Source organism: Delphinapterus leucas, chromosome 15 (assembly GCF_059928025.1).
Source record: "Delphinapterus leucas isolate spDelLeu-1000000601 "Yukka" chromosome 15, BTC_Dleu_Yukka2, whole genome shotgun sequence".
Taxonomy (NCBI): domain Eukaryota; kingdom Metazoa; phylum Chordata; class Mammalia; order Artiodactyla; family Monodontidae; genus Delphinapterus; species Delphinapterus leucas.
Genome location: NC_143143.1, coordinates 6,699,933 through 6,716,208, shown reverse-complemented (window position 1 = coordinate 6,716,208; position 16,276 = coordinate 6,699,933). Strand labels below are relative to the sequence as shown.

Sequence of the window (16,276 nt, the reverse complement as noted above, 5' to 3'; positions counted from 1 at the left end):
GCTGATGTCAACAGAGGCCCGTGGACAGCCCATGGGAAAGCGCAGAGACCAAGACCTTGCCCTTCGTCCCTCCCCCTTCCCTGTGCTCTTTCTTTGCCCCATGTGTCCTGCCTCACCTCAGGGGCCACACTCACATCCCTCCTGCCTTTGTTTCCCCAGACCCTGAGAAGTGGCCAGCTGAATGAAGCACAATGAATGACCCCCCAGGATGGGCTGTGGAAGGAAGGGGAAGTGAGGGAGGTTAACGGGGGTGGTTGGTGGGGGAGGGGCAATCTTGGGTAAGCGCCAAGCTCACGAGGCAGACAGACCTGAGTGCGGTCCAAATCCAGACCTGGAGGGAACCAGAGTAAGTGAGGTCACCTCCCTGTGAACTTTGAAAGATGCTTGGGCTGAATTGGTGACAGGAGTTCATCCTCCCTTCCCCCAACAGGAATGGGAGAGTTTGGGACTCTCCATGACATTAAGGCTCTGGGCCTCAGTTTCTTCCTGGGAAAATTAACATAAGGATACATCACCACAGAATGTTATAAAGCTGAAAATGAGAAAACGCAGGTTTAGGGCTTGACTCAGATAAGAGGGTTCCATGAAAGTGCAGAATCTGTCCTCTGAGGCCTATAAGTGCAGGCACATAGAGAAAGCCAGGACTACCTGGCTGGCCATGAGAGAACTGTGGAAAACATCTATTAGGATTGGGAAAAAAACTGAGAAAAGGAAAAAGGAAGTTCAAATCATGTCCTCCCACCCCCATGGTCCATTCTGTGAGCCAATGCCAACGTCATCCTGGAGAGCGGGTGAGCAGAGCCTCCATCCCAGCCAGCCCTGGGGGGCCACCAAAGTTCCCAGCCCCCAATCTCTCACCCCGCTCACCACCAGTCACAGGCGGGCAGGGCCTCCATCAGAGAGGGTCCCAGGGACTGTCAGCTGGATGCCTCATGACTGCTCTGACCTTCATCCCCTCTGTCCAGGGAAGGCTCTGGATGAGCCAGGGTTGCACAGCTGCAGATGGAACCCCCGAGAAGCGTTATTAAATACAGTCTCCGGGCTCACCCCGCAGGGCTCTGCACTCACAGGGTGAGGCCCAGAGATTCTGTGGTGCAGCCAGCAGGAAGCATCCAGAAGGAGCAGAAGGCTCTGTGGGCTCAGCAAGACTGGAGTTCAAGTCCTGGACCCGCCACCTCAGAGTCCTGGATGTGGGGCAGGGCGTGTCTGAGCCCCGGTGTCCTCCTTGTAGAGTGTGAGGACAGAGGGCCCTGCAGATCCAGTCCTACATCTCTGGGTGGAGGCGTGGCCTCCAGAAGGCCCACCCTCTGGGTAGGTGGGAACCTGCACCCACCCTCACCTCACCTCAGGGAGGGTGTGAGACTGCACACAGGGAGCAGAGCAGGGCGGGAGGGGCCTGGTGGGCCTTGGTTCTGCCTGGGGATGAAGAGGGGCACTGCAGTGTCCCCCACCTGCAGAGAGAGACCACCAGCATGCTGGGTGCCCCTGGTGCCTGGGCTGGGGGCTGAGGCTTGACCACCAGCATCTCCCTCCTCCTCCTCTCTAAGGGGCTGTAGCTGGGCAGGGACTCAGGGCCGTGGACCTCTCCCTGAAGGAGCCTGAACTGGTCCTGCTGTCACCCCTTTCCCTGGGAGGAGAGAGACACTCAGAGAAGCAGAGAAAAGGAGAGAGAGACACACAGAGACACAGACTGACTCCTAAGGAGATGCCAAGCGGGTGGCAGAGGCAGGGAGCTGAGGGAGAGAGGAGAGGCCCCAGCTGGCCCAGGTCAGGACCAGCCCCTCAGTGTGCAGAGCGGGGCAGGGAGCCCTAGATCATTGTTCCCTTTGCACTGACCACAGAGAGGCCCTTTTGCAATATAGGAAAAGAAGCCAGATTGATAAAGGAAGTTCCAGTCACAGCAGGGGTGAGCGGGCTTGGGGAAGGCCCCTACCCTCCTCAGTCCTCCGAAGGAGCCTGGTCCTCGCTCTCCTGGTGCTGAGGCTCCCCGCAGGCGGCCCCTCCACAGGCCTCCCCTCTGGCCTTGAAGGCTCTGCTTGTCTTCTCATCCCGGGAGGAGGGCAAGGCCATGGGTCTGAGGATGGGGATAAGCAAAGTGGGAAAGAGGATGAAGCTAAGAACACCAAACACTTTTAGCTGGAGTTGTCTGTCACCGCAAGAGGCCAAGGGACCTAGGGCAGCATCTGGGTTGAAGGGGGAGGGATGGTGCTCCTCATGGCTTAGAGTTCCTAATGACAAGGGTGATACAGTAACAGGAAGTGATAATTTGGGGGGCAAGGAAAGGGTATAAGAAAAAATATACATTTGGAATTTTTACTTTTTTTTTTTTTTGCCTCTCTACACTGTGCCACTAAATATATCTCTGCACATTCACACATCCTCGTCCAGTAAAGCTTCAGGCCACCAGAATACACATTTTTTCCTCAGTCGCATACATAACCCCTCACATCAGCATTGGTGCACTAGACTCTGTAAAAATTTTTCAGTCACACTTTGTTTTTAAACTTGAGTCAATATAAACCTTGTTCAAAATGTTATGAAAAAATGTACATGTTTATACAAGGCAGGTTGTGACAGGACACTGGGGTTCTTTCCCCGTGGGCGGCCCCAGGAGGAGAGGGCTGGAGTCTCACACACTTGTGTCTCTATCTCCTCCCACCACCCTTCCCACCCAATCCCCCAGGAACCAGCAGCGCCCTGCCCCCCTAGTGAGTGCACTCACACCCCTATTCCCTGGGGAAGAAGCTAGTTGACCTTTGCCATTTTCCCCACACCCCTGGAGGAGGGGGCCAGGATCAGCCAGGCCCTCTCCATTGTAATTGTTTGCCCCTCTGGGCCAGACCAAAGGACGCTGCCCTGTACAGGTAGAGTCCAAGGAGGTGTCAGCTCATATCATTGCTATTCACGCCGTAAGTGGAATTCTTCATCGAGTCGTTGACTTCTCGACGGAATGCTGACAGATTCTGGGTGAACCTACAGAGAGGATGCATGTAGGTTGGGGGAGCAGGGTGGAAGGGAAAGATCTTTGCCTAAAATGTTTCTAGCAGACAAGTGGCTACTGAGAGGCAGAACGTATGAATCAGTTGTTTCTAAGGTCAGTTAATCTCAGTCTTAAGACTTTAAGGGAAAGTTGGGCTAGTTTTGCACCCCTTTCTACCTGACAACTTCATGGCAGGTCTCGAGATCTGGTCAAATCTGAGGCTCTGAGGATCACCTTGGATTCATGGCAGCACAAAAGGAATCTCACTGACAGAGATGGGAAGTAACCCTCACGAAATGAGAGCTGGGAGAGGATGAAGCTGTCTCATTTCTTAATGCCAAGAGATCTGTGCTGTCCAGTATGGCAGCCATTAGCCACATGTGGCTGTATACCACCTGAATTGTGCTCAGTGCAACTGAGGAACTGAATCCAATTAAAAGAAATTTAAAATTCAGTTCCCCAATCGCACCTTAATTAAAATGCCATACTTTAAATTAATCAAAATTAAAGAAAATTTAAAAATCAATTTAGAAAAACCTGACGTTCAATTCAGTTATCGGACAACTTCTAAGTATGTTTGGAACAACTTGAGTATGGGAATCTAATTGCAACTGTAAGTTTTATGAAATCTAAATACAAATCAAGTATTTCCGATGAAAATGTAGCATATGGGACTTCCCTGGTGGCGCAGTGGTTGAGAGTCCACCTGCTGATGCAGGGGACGCGGGTTCGTGCCCCGGTCCGGGAAGATCCCACATGCCTCGGAGCGGCTGGGCCCGTGAGCCATGGCCACTGAGCCTGCGCGTCTAGAGCCTGTGCTCCGCAACGGGAGAGGCCACAAGAGTGAGAGGCCCGCGTACCGCAAAAAAAAAAAAAAAGAAAATGTAGCATATGAATTGAGATGCCCTGTTAAGTGTAAAATACACAGGATCTGGAAGACTTAGTACAATAAAAAGAATCTTAAAATTCTCAATTTAAAAATATTGATTACACATGGACACATTATTTTGGATACATGGGTTAAATAAAATACATTAAAATGAAAAAAAAAAAAAAAAGAATCCGCCTGCCAATGCAGGGTACACAGTTACGAGCTCTGGTCCAGGAAGATCCCACATGCTGCGGAGCAACTAAGCCTGTGCGCCACAACTACTGAGCCCACGTGCCACAACTACTGAAGCCCGCACGCCTAGAGCCCGTGCTCTGCAACAACAGAAGCCACCATAATGAGAAGCCGGCGCACCACAACAAAGAGTATCACCCGCTCGCCACAACTAGAGAAAGCCCGCGTGCAGCAATGAAGACCCAATGCAGCCAAAAATAAATAAATTTAAAAAAACCCCACATTCTATCTACTTTAAATAAATGCATTGATAATCTGTCAAATTTTAAAGGAATTATCAGAGGGCAAAATCTAAATGAAACTGGGAACTCAGAGAGTAATACACTAAAGACTGCTTTCCCCTTGAGGGCATTTGCCAAGCTCAAGAAACTTGCGATTTGGTGTTCAGGAAGCCAAGAGCAGGATACAGACACCAAAATCTTTGACAATGTGGTGAGTCTAATAGGAAATTGCCCGCTTGGCATAAAGCCAGGGTCTCAAAAGTTCTACACCCTCATATTGTGTGACCTGGAGACCACCACGCCACACTCAAGCAGAGGATTTCGAAGAATTTGACTGTCTTGGACCTTCGTCCAGAACAGAGAAAACTCTTTCTGGAGAATTTATACCCACAAGCCAGCCCTTAGGTAGATGTGCAGTCCAAATTCACAGAACCATTGGTCTGAAAAATCTCAACCTGTGTTAATTTAACACACTCTAGGAAGTTATTAGCCTAAATTTTTGGCAGAAGCAAAAATTTTCTTTGGAGTAGTCCACTATCAGATGGGATTCTTCTATGCCTATTTGGTAACCTCTGAATTCAGTACCAAATTAATAGAAAACTCAATACCAGATTAATGAGCAAGGGATCTTATTTGGGTCACATTTAAATTAACCATAAGGTGTTGCTGTTAATAGGGGTAACTAACCCAGAGCCAAACATGCTTATGATTTAGATCCATTTACTGTTCCTTACAGTCTCTGTGGCCTTCAAACCAGCTTTCCCATTTGTTACTTTTTGGCCATCTTTCCAATTTCTTCTTTTAGTTTTTTGCTCTTGTTAGCAGCTTTGACTTGAATTTGTCATTCCAATATCTAATATTAAATTAACTGCTTTTAAAATTATTTTTCCCCAGCTTTAGTGAGGTAAAGCTAACAAAAATTGTATATATTTAGGTTGTATAGCGTGATTTTTTTAAGGTGTACAACATGATGATTTAATATATGTATACATCGTGAAATGATTACCATGATCAAGCTAATTAACACATTCATCACCTCACATAGTTACCTTTTCTTGTGTATGTGGCAAGAACACCTACGATCTACTCACTTAGCAAATTTCAGGTACACAATACAGTGCTGAGTATAATCACCATGCTGTACATTAGATCCCCAGAACTTATAACTGAAAGTTTGTACCTTTTGATCAATATCTCCTCATTTCCCCCACTCCCCAGCCCTTGGCAACCATTTTATCCTCTGGTTCTACGAGTTCAACTTTTTAGATTCCACATACAAGTGAGATCATACAGCATTTGCCTTTCTGTGTCTGACTTATTTCCCTTAGAAAATGTCCTCCAGGTTCACCCATGCTGCCAAAAAATGGCAGGATTTTCTTTTTTAAGGCTGAATAATATTCCTCTGTGTGTGTGTATACATATATGTATCTCACATCTTCTTTATCCATTCATCCATTAATGAACACTTATGGTGTTTCCATATCTTGGCTATTGTGGATAATGCTACAGTGAACATGGGAGTACAGATATCTCTTTAACATACTGAGTTCATTTCATTTGGATACCCAGAAGTGGGATTGGGATCATATGGTAATGGTAATTACCATGGTAATTCTATTTTTAATTTTTTGAAGAAACTCCATACTGTTTTCTATAATGGTTATACCAATTTACATTCCCACTAACAGTCAGTACACACAGGTTCCCTTTTCTCCTCAATCTGGCCATTACCTGTTATCTCTTATCTTTTTGATAATAGCCATCCTAAACAGGTGTGAAGTGGTATCTCATTGTGGTTCGGATTTGCATTTCCCTGATGATTAGTGATGCTGAGCACATTTTCATATACCTGTTGGCCATTTGTATGTCTTCTTTGGAAAAATGTCTATTCATGTCCTTTGACAATATTTAAATTGGGTTGCTTCTTTGCAGTTGAGTTGTATGAATTCCTTATATATTTTAGACATTAACCAAGTATACAGTTTGCAAATATTTTCTCCCATTCTGTAGGTTACCTTTTCATTTTGTTTCCTTTGCTATGAAGAAGTTTTTTAGTTTGAGGTAGTCCCACTCGTTTTTGCATTTGCTGCCTTTGCTTTTGGTGTCATATCCAAAAAAATCACAACCAAGACCAATGTCAAAGAGCTTTTTCCCTATGTTTTCCTCTAGGAGTCTATTGCTTCAGGTCTTACATTTAAGTCTTCAATCTGTTCTAAGTTAATTTTTGTGTATGGCATAAGGGTCTAATTTCATTCTTTCACATGTGGATAACTAGTTTTCCCAACAACTACATGGTAATTCACAAAATTGAATACTACACATATGAAAATGAATGAATTACAGCTACCCACAATAAATGGGTAAATCACCCCTCTTCTGGAGGTGAGCCTGGGTGCAGATGCAGAGTTTTCTGGTAAGGTGGCTTGAAGCTGAGATAGCTGGGACAATGGTCTTTGCTTTCTCTGTGAAGTAAGTGCTGCCCCCTTCCGGAAGTGAAGAGGGAATAATGTGATGTGATTGACAGGTGCTTTGGGCAATGGGAGAAGGCATAAAAATTGCATTTAAGAATGTATATAACAAAACACGGGAATTCCCTGGCAGACCAGTGGTTAGGACTTGGCAATTTCACTGTCGGGGCATGGGTTTGATCCCTGGTCTGGGAACTAAGATCCCACAAGATACATAGTGCAGCCAAAGGGGGGAAAAGAAAAGGAATGTATATAACAAAACAGAAACAGACTCACAGATACAGAGAACAAAGTAGTGGTTATCAGTGAGCTAAGGGAAGGGGGAAGGGGCAAAATAGGGGTATGGGATTAAGAGATCCAAACTGCTATGTATAAAATAAATAAGCAACAAGGATGTATTGTACAGCACAGAGAAATACAGCCACTTGTAATAACTTTAAATGGAGTACAATCTATAAAAATATTGAATCACTATGTTGTATACCTGAAACTAATATTACAAATCAACTATACTTCAATTTAAAAAATCAAAAAATAAAAATAGAACCTAGGATAACCACTCCACCTCCCAAAAAAGGGGAACTTTTAGCATCACCAATTTGTGCACTAACCCATTGTGGTATGTTGCAACAGAAAAAAATGGCCACAAATTCTTTGCAGCTCCTTCTATCAAGATGGAGAGGTTATTTCCTCATCCCTGAATCTGGGCTGGCCTGCTTTGGTCAACAGAATGTGATGTAAGTGATATTCTGCAATTTCTGAGCCTAGACCTCAAGTGGCCTTGCAGCTTCTGCTCTCAAGGGGCACAGTGGGGAGAGGACATTTCCAGAAATAATGACCAACACAAGGTATCACCTAATGCTAAGTCAACAATATAGAGAAGGCATAGCTAGAGTTTAAAATAAGGTTGGCAAATTCAGGGGAGGTTTTCTGTAGGAGGTGAGAGAGCTGAGCCTGGGTGTTTGAGATGGTGGAGAAAAGCGAGAGGATGGGGAGTGGAGGGGGAGCGGGCTCAAAGGCCCGCAGGAGAGGAGGGTGTGGGTGTCTGAAAGGCAGTGGGCAGTCACCCAAACTGGAGCGGAGAGCTGTTCTTGGAGAGCACTGGGCAAGAAAGCCCGGGTTATTCTGCAGCCAATGTCTGCCAATGACTTGTGAGTAGAGGAAGCTGATCATATAGGTCGTTTTCCTAAGAGTTTTCACAAAAAAGAAGTTTGAAAGAAACAATCACTCTCGGCCCAACCTCCTAATATCTGAAGCACTTTTTCCCTCTGTTGTCAGCCCTCTCCCCATGCTGTTGTCCTCACTCCCTGCCTCTAAGGGATCATTTCCATCAGTGTTTGTATCCATTCACAACGCATCTTGAAAACAGCTGTAAACACAGTCAGAACAGCTTAGGCACGAAAGGAGTTGATTAGCCCAGGTGACTGATGAGTTAGCACAGATCTGGCTTCCCGTGCTCACACCTGTCATCTGGTCTGTTTCTCTTCACTGCCCACTTCTGCCCCCTACCGTTCAGCTTCATTCTCTCATTCTCAGTCCCTCTTTGGTGGCCCCAGCAGCAGCGGGCTCTTCCAACAAGGGGGCAAGATGACCCATCCTCCCATGTCAGTCTTGCAGGAAAGAACGAGACTTTTTCCCTTAGCTCCAGCAAAACCCCTAAGATTACTAAGACTGGACTAGCGTAGGTGACCCATCCATCCTAGAGACAATCAGTGTGGCCAAAGGGATGTGTTGCTCTGGGTGATCAGCCCTGAGCCAAGGGCAGGATATCCATGTTCTAGAAAGTAAGTAAAGACTGGAACTTTTATCTGTATAACTTGAGAGTGTACAGCTCTAAATAACCCATCCCCTCCTCTCTCGTCCTCCATGTATCCCTGAAGCCAGTGGATCTACACACCACATATCAGTTGGGTTCTCTGATGGCCGTGGACACTGCTCGGGGCATAGTGCGGCACTGGAACGCACAGCTGGCCCCTGCGCTCCCTCCACACACCAGTGGCCTCATTACAATTGGTGGCCCATGAAGTGGGGGGCGCCTGGCTGGGGGCCCCCACACCATGGTGGTGCCTGGGCACCCACTTCACTACCTTTCTTCTGTCCATCTTTATGCAACGACTGGCAGGGATCTGGGCAGCCGTGGCTGCACTGCTGGCCTGGGAGCCCTGAACCCTAGTGGTCATCGAACTGGCCAACACCGGCTACAAGTCCATGTACAGCAGCAACTGGTTCACCCTCCAGGTGAACGTGCTCCTCTGAGCTGCCTTTGCTGACCATGTGGACTTCGTGGACGCCTGGGAAATGACCTCCAGCCTGGCCTTGTGTGACAGCATCCAACCGGAGAGGCTCATCGTCCACAACAAGGTGGACTTCCTCCTTTCTTTCCTCTTCCCAACCTGAGTGCTTCTGTCCATCCTGCGGCTGTGTGAACGGAAGGCCCAAGCTCAGGAACCCAGCTGTGAAGAGGACCACAGCCACAATAGGACTTCTGGGATAAGGGCAGGTGCCATCAAGCTCTCTCACCTGGAAGACCGCAATGGCTTTCGATCTAGTCCAGCCCATTCTATTGTTGCCCCACTCCAACCCCTTCTCCACTCAGAACAAGAGTGGTTATTTTAAAACATAAATGAAACCAGGTCAACGGCCTGGACTTTTGTATCAGTATAAAGCCAAAGCCTTCTATCTCAGGACAAATCCAAACCCCTAACCATGGTTACCAAGGCCTTGCAAGATGTCGCTGCCCAACTCTGTAGGCTCATTTATTGCCACTCTTCCCCAGCGCTCTGCAACCCAACCCCAAGGTCCTCTTGCTGCTCAAGTAGGTCAAGCCCGCCTCGGGGCCTTTATACCTGCTGTTCCAGTGCCTGGAATGCCCCTCTCCCAGACCTCCATGTGGCCAGCTTTTTCTCATTCAGTTCTTTCATCAAACATCACCTCGGAGGCTTTTCCTGACCACTCTCCCACCCCAGTACTCTATACCCTTCTCGCCCTGCTTTTTTTGCATATCAGTAACCAGAACCCATATTTATTTGGTTTACTATTATTATTTACCTGTCTCCTTGAGTTTGTCTGGCTGGCTCACTGCTGTATCCCCGTGACCTCGAGCCGTGCTTGAGACATTGCAGGTGTGTTAGGCAGCATTCATTGAACGAATTAATAACTTAAAGTCAGATGACTAGAATACCTGTCTGCCCTGCACCTTCTCTCAGCATGCTGCTTCCTCTGAGAAACAGGCGATGTATCGCCAAAGTGTCTCCTTGTTGCACTTGCTGGATTATATCTGCATGATTATCACTATGAATGCTTCACATCTACATTTAGGGCAGTATGACTTTTTTTTCTTTTTTATTGGAGAATAGTTGAAGGGCAGTATGATTTTCAATGCAGTTTCTACTTTTATTTTGGAAGACTCTCCCAAGAACATTCTGCCATTTTACTAATGAAGCCCAAGAGGTGGCACACAGCTGAGCCAGTCCTTGGTCCTAGTGATACTGGTGACAGCTGTGGCAAAAGTACTCTGTCCTCGCTGGAAAACTGGCCTCCTGCGAGGGCTGGAAGTGACAACCCATGACTCCTCTCTGACACATCCTCTCGTGTCCTGGACGTCAGTTTCTTGTCTGGGGGTGGGGGGCTGGGGTCCCTGAAAGGAATTCAGTCAAGACGGGTTTATCGGTGCACCGTGGGCTCCTTGTCTCCGATCACGAGATCTGGCCGGCTGTTCCCCAGACCCTCTGTCTCTGGCGCCGAGGCTTCCCTGATCACCCTAAAGGGGGCTCCGTGACCAGGCACGACCACGTCGGCAGTGGCTAGGACCCTCTTCCGGCTGTGCTCCTGGGACACCGGGTCTTCGCTCAGCGCCTGCCACGAGTCCTCGTCCCCATCACGTTCAAACACATCGCCCACTACCATGACGGTACCCAGGGCCGTGCCAGCCACCACCACGCTCACGTCCCGCTGGCCACCATGGCCGGGCGTGGCCCACACCTCGAGTCCCGGCCCCAACCGCAGAGGCTGCTCCTCAGCAAGCCCGTGGGGGAGGTAGTGGCCCCCGGGGAGGCAAAAGTCGTGCGAGACCAGCAGGGCCGCCGCGGGAAACAGCCCCAGGTTCCCGATGTGGTCCGAGTGTCCGTGGGTCCCCACCACCAGAGTCACATCTCCCGGGGCCACGCCCTGCCCCGCCAGGGCCCCCAAGAGTGCCTCTCGAGCCCAGGGCCCCGCGGTGTCCACGAGGATGGGGCCACGGGCCGCCTCCTCCAGGGCGGTCTTCGCCTCGTAGACCTCGGGCGGGGGCTCTCGGTGGCCGGAGGCCGGGCCCCAGGCCTGGGGCAGAACAAGGGTCACGGAGCCGTCGGCGCGCACAGCGTCGCCGACCCCCTCGGGCTCCGCGTAGCCCTGCAGCAGAACCACCACAGAAAAGGCGTCGCCGGGCACCCGCAGAGGCTCCCCGCGCAGCGGCTCGGTACGCACTACACCGCTCATGGCCGGAGAGGGACGGGCTGGGGAAAGGAAGTGGGGCCTTCGGCGACTGTCCGCTCCCTTCGGGTTTCCACACTCGCCCAGCCTCCGCGGAGTGAATCTCAGTTCCTTGCCACCCGTCTCAGACCCTTAAGTTGGCATCGCCCAACTGAACTTCGGCGAGAGTGCACTCGTCCCTCAGCGTCTTCGGCCACCACCCCGCTCGCGTGTGAGGTCCTCAACCGCCACCCTCCGGAGATAACCTTGTTATTTTCTTCAGTCTAACTGGAGCCGCTCTCTACCTTGGACCTAGTTTTATCTCCTCTTAGATCTTGCCTCACTGTGAGGAAAGAAGAGACACGGGAAAAGTGCGTGGGAGTTTGTCCTCTGCGAGCTCCCGTCACCCAAGTATGGCGGCCCAGGCGTCGCCGCGCACGTAACTTAATTCCGTCGCGTTTTCAGGCATGCGCGGACCGCGGCTGCGCAGTCCCAAGCCCGAAACCTGTCTCAGCGCCCTGCTCCATGCCACCCTCCTTGGGCTGCAAAACTACAAAGCACCGTTAGCTTTTAACAGGACGGCGACCAACGGCCCTATTCACTGGACGCTGCCGTACCGGCCAGCTAAGATGTGTGCACGGCAGTTGTTTGAAATTTGGGGCCCAGCTGATATTTTAAAAAAAGTTTACTAGCGTTATAGAAAATTTGGCACCTTTGATATTACGTGGTGGCCCTGCAGTGAAATTAATATGAAGTAGACCGAGTGTCTACCCCACCTAACTTATCAATATTACCCCGTCCCCATCCAGTGTCCCCTTCCCGTTCACAGACTGTTGGCATGTAGCCTCCTAGACGCCAGCAGCGTGTATAGGTCGTAGAGAGAATGTCCATTCAGCTTCTTTGTTATGAGTCTAAAAACAGACCCTCGAGGGGCAAAGTGACTTTGCCAAGGTCCACTGCTTCTAAGCCATGTTGACCTCTGGGTCCGGTGGGGAGTAGCAGACATATTTAAATATCTCAATACTGTCACCACACACACCTGACAAGGGGATAAATGGCAGGTGGAGACTCATCTGTCGGTGCCGGGCTTCCACCTACTGCTCCCACCTTTCTCCCCATAGCCATGCCATGCTGCACCACCAGGATCCTGCCTGAGACTACACGGGAGAGAAGAGCTACAAGCTCTAGGGTGGGGTCACTCACACATACACACACTCTGAAAGCTGTGGGGCAGGGAGCGCTCAGACTTCAGAGGGTTCTTCTCCAAGACCCCTGTCCCTCCTGGGGGCTCAAAGGCAAAGGTCAGAGTTCCTCTGGGTCATGCTTGGGGTGGCCTAGTGTGTTAGTCACCTCCTCCTCCTCCTCTTCTGTCTTCTCTTGCCCATCTGTGATCTTCTCCTTTCCAGTCCAAGTTTCCTGTAGACATGCTAGGTTGGGCGATAGAAAACAATTTAGATATTGGTCCTGGGGAGAGGGAAGGTTGTGACCTGGCAAGAAAGGGGCCAGCCGCCAGGCTTACCAGTTTCAGTAGCTCGGAGCACATGACCTTCACAGAGAAAATGCTGTAGGGGCTGCTCCTGATGGTGGAAATACCAGTCTCCCACGACGTCTTCAAACTCCTCCAGCATCGTCTCACACTGATCAGGTGGAAAGGTCAGAAGGGTATCTGCTCTGCTGGCCTCTGCAGACCCTCCTCTCTGCTCTTCACTCCCTGTCTCCCCACCCCACTTCGGAAAGGCAGGGAACCAGGAGGTTAAACTTGGCCTATTAGATGTGTGATCCTCATTCATTCAACAGACATTTACCAGCACCTACGCTGCCAAGTAAGTTATTATACTCTGAGTCTCAGTTCCTTGCCTGTAAAATGGGAAGTGGTAATAGTACCTACCACATCAGGTTGTTGTGAGGGTAAAATGAGGCAGCAGCTGGAAAGTTTGTGGCCCCAAATCGGGCACACAGTAGGTGCTCAGTAAGTGGCAGTATATATCACTAGCCTCCATTATTACTTCTTGATATGCTCCTGGGCCCACTTCAGTCAATGGCAGAGTCCCTGCTCTGCTCAAAGATGGACCTCCTTAGGATCTAGCTCCCCTCTCAGGTTCCCTTCTCACCTTCCTGGGCAGTGCAGTATCCTATCCTACCTGCTTCTTGAGGAATGTGACCTCCACGCTGGGCTCATCCCACAGCTCCAAAGGGATCCCCAGATCCACCTTCACCCCCTTCTGCACCAGGCCTTTCAGCGTTGCCATGGTCTGACTCTGCCCCTGAGAGATGGGAATTTGAGATCAGCCCAGGCCACTGCCCTGCCTCCTCCCCTTTTTGCCATATCAGCTTTGTCAACTACTGGAGACCCCGGTGAGTTCCATAGAGATGAGATGAGGGAGTCTACGATGGGGAGGGGACACTCCAGAGCTGCGGGGAGCTGGGCAGACATCGTGAGGACCTCAGGGGGTACAGGTTGTAGTTTCTGAGAGATGGAATCCTGCCCTGGAGAAGAGTCTGACCTTGGCATATCTCAGTGAGCCCTTGCGCTCGGCATGAACACTGTAGTCCAGAATCCGCTCACATAAATTCTCCAAGGCCTCTTCCAGCCTTGTCTCTCTGTGGGAAGAGGGGAAACAAAGACTCCCTGGATGCTGTGGGCGCTCCCAGGGCTCCTTCAGGGATTGGAAGGTGGAAGAACACCAAGAAGAACTCACGAAACACTGTAAGGGATGTGTCTCTTCCTCTTGCCTGTGTCCAGCACCTGCCCCAGCTCCAGCACCTCTCGAGATCGGCCAGTGCGACTCAGCTCGTCCTGTAGCTCCAGGCTCAGCAGTTTACATACTAGATATCCAAGGGGACGTGAAAGACAAACAAACAAAGCAGCAACTCATTCGGCAGATAAGCAAAGGGAGCAGAGCACAATGGTTATGAGTGCAGGCTCTGGAGCCAGCCTGGTAAGGCTGGAATCCTGACTCAGCCACTTAGTAGCTGGGTGACGATCCTGCTGTGCCTTGGTTTCTTCACCTCTAAAATGAAGATAACAATAGTACCTCCCTCACAGGGGTGTGGTGAGGATTAAATCAATCAATCTATGTAAAGCCCCGAGAATAGTGCCTGGCACATGGTGAGCACTGCCTAAGTGTTTGCTGTTTTCTGCAGTTATTTGTTGAGCCCCTTCTGGATGCACAATAGCAATACAGAGAGTAATAAGACCCATGATCTATCCACAGGACATTGCCAATGTCTCTGGGGATAGATAAAAAGGTGGTGACAATATTGTGTAATGGACTCTATCAAGAGACTTAATCTCACTAGGAAATGCAAAATTCATTCAATGGTCATTCACGGACTTCCTACTAGCCTACGATTTCCTCAAGGATGAGCATTGTGTCTCTTCCACCACTGTCTTTCCAGCACCAGTGGGTCCCAAGAAAAGGACAGGCCTGTACAGAAGTGCCAAGCAAACTAAACACAGGGGCAAGGAGCCAAAGTGTCCCAAATGTGCCTATGGCACTATGCTAAGGATACACAGGGAGACACAGGTACTCTCCTTCCCTCCAATGCAGTGGGAGGTGACAGATAAGGAAGGAGGCTTCCAAAGGAGGTGACATTTAAACTGGGTCTTGAAGAACCAAATACAGAAGGGCAAGGATCATTCCAGGCAAAGGAAAAAAACAATGTGCAAAGGCAGAGAGGTGTGAGAGGATGAGGCAGGCTCAGTGACCACTGAGAGGTTCAATATGGCTGAAGCATGGGCACTTTGGGGATGGGAGGTGGGGTATGGAAATGTAAGAAAGATGGAGGCCAGACCACAAACACTTGGATGCTCTGCCAAAAACGTTGGCTGTAGTCTAATCACAGCAGGGGGCCTGAAGAGGTGTTAAAGCAAGGACGTACACAATTGAGTCTGTGTTTAGAAAAACTGACAGGTGTAGGGGGTTAAGAGTAGGGACACAAATGAAAGGAGAGGAGAGATGAGGACCAAGTCAGGAGGAACATTGCTACTGAAATGCAGCGTGGAGTGAGGCGAAGGGGAAAAGAATCCAGGAAGAAATTAAAGCCAGGGAGGCAACAAACCAGGGGACCAGGGCACTCTGAAGTGCCCCCTCCTAGATGGGCCCCATAGGTGATACAGTCACAGAAGATGCTGCTCACGGTAACATCCATACAGTGCACACCCTCTGCAAAACCTCACAATTATGGGGAACCTCTCCCAGTTGTGTGGCCTCCTCTTTCTTTTATGAGCTTCAAAGGCTGACGTACTCACTCCCAAACCCCTCAGGGGGGCGTGGGGCCTATAATTTGGGAGCGTCTCCGCTGGGGTGGAGCAGAGGATGTCCACAGGTAATGAGCCTGACACCTCACTCCTGCAGTCTCTTCAGATTTAAGTCTGGTGGCATGGAGGAGACACACAAACACACACACACACACACACACACACACACACACACGATGCTCAGTAAAGTGGTCGGTCCTAGGCCGATAGTCTCTGCACTACAATTCCCACAAACCATTGGGAGGCCCAAACCAGCAAGAAAAAGCGGGCTCCCTCTGAATGTCTCATGGGAATTGTAGTGCCATAGTTTTAGGGTAGCGCTATGCGTTCCCTCTGTTGACCCCATTCGAATTCCACCAGGCTCCATCAGAACCTCCCTCAGGTCCTGAAGGAGGTCAGGTGACCCACCCATCACGGTTCATTTGGTCTGGCCCAGACGGAGGTAGGGCAGAGGGATGCGAATAGGGGCTACTCCCTTTAGATACCTTCGCATTTGCTGGGCAAGCGTTCTGTGTCATCGTCCTCCTCCTTCGGCGTCCCAGACACAGTCAAAATGAAAAGCAACATTCCCAACCGCACAGGTCCCATGACCAAGTGCCGTCCACAGCCAGCCACCTCCTGCCTTCAAACCAACTTCGGTCAGGCAGCGGGCCCTTTAAATCCCAAGGCTGTCGGCTGCAACTTTAACCCAGCCTGGCATGGGAAGCGCAAGCGCAGTGCCGGCTCGAAGGGGGCGGGGCTTCGCGGCGCTGCGGGCTTCCCCGCCTGGTTTTG

The 16,276-nt window shown here is 50.0% G+C and overlaps 2 protein-coding genes across 4 annotated transcripts in view; both read right to left on the bottom strand.

Moving 5' to 3' along the window:
• The window catches only part of MBLAC1 (metallo-beta-lactamase domain containing 1), a 60,488-nt gene extending 49,212 nt beyond the window's left edge, over positions 1-11,276 (bottom strand). The window contains exon 1 of the mRNA XM_089895716.1: positions 9,841-11,276. Within this exon, the coding sequence (XP_089751842.1) occupies positions 10,456-11,268 (813 nt within the window). The 5' untranslated portion in view covers positions 11,269-11,276 and the 3' untranslated portion in view covers positions 9,841-10,455. The remainder of the gene's footprint in view (positions 1-9,840) is intronic.
• A 212-nt stretch (positions 11,277-11,488) lies between these two features.
• CNPY4 (canopy FGF signaling regulator 4) lies at positions 11,489-16,199 on the bottom strand. Of its 3 annotated transcripts, XM_022587893.3 has the most exons (7): positions 15,988-16,198; positions 13,941-14,067; positions 13,746-13,842; positions 13,383-13,505; positions 12,761-12,878; positions 12,592-12,668; positions 11,489-11,584 (listed from the first exon to the last, which is right to left on the bottom strand). In XM_022587893.3, the coding sequence occupies exons 1-7, from the start codon at positions 16,088-16,090 to the stop codon at positions 11,582-11,584; spliced, it is 648 nt and encodes a 215-aa protein (XP_022443601.1). In that variant the 5' UTR covers positions 16,091-16,198; the 3' UTR covers positions 11,489-11,581. The 3 variants fall into 3 exon arrangements, with proteins under 3 accessions (XP_022443601.1, XP_022443600.1, XP_022443602.1); XM_022587892.3 differs by lacking the exon at positions 11,489-11,584 and having other exon boundaries at positions 11,912-12,668; positions 15,988-16,195; XM_022587894.3 differs by lacking the exons at positions 11,489-11,584; positions 13,383-13,505 and having other exon boundaries at positions 11,912-12,668; positions 15,988-16,199.
• Between the last annotated feature and the right edge of the window lie 77 nt (positions 16,200-16,276).

Excerpts from the sequence above, each read along its gene's own strand:
- CNPY4 (XM_022587892.3), bottom strand. The coding sequence starts at position 16,090 with ATGGGACCTGTGCGGTTGGGAATGTTGCTTTTCATTTTGACTGTGTCT. Across the intron at positions 12,879-13,382 it reads TCACATTCCTCAAGAAGCAG|TGTGAGACGATGCTGGAGGA; the intron begins GTAGGATAGGAT and ends CCACCTGATCAG. Across the intron at positions 12,669-12,760 it reads GCTCCGAGCTACTGAAACTG|CATGTCTACAGGAAACTTGG; the intron begins GTAAGCCTGGCG and ends CGCCCAACCTAG.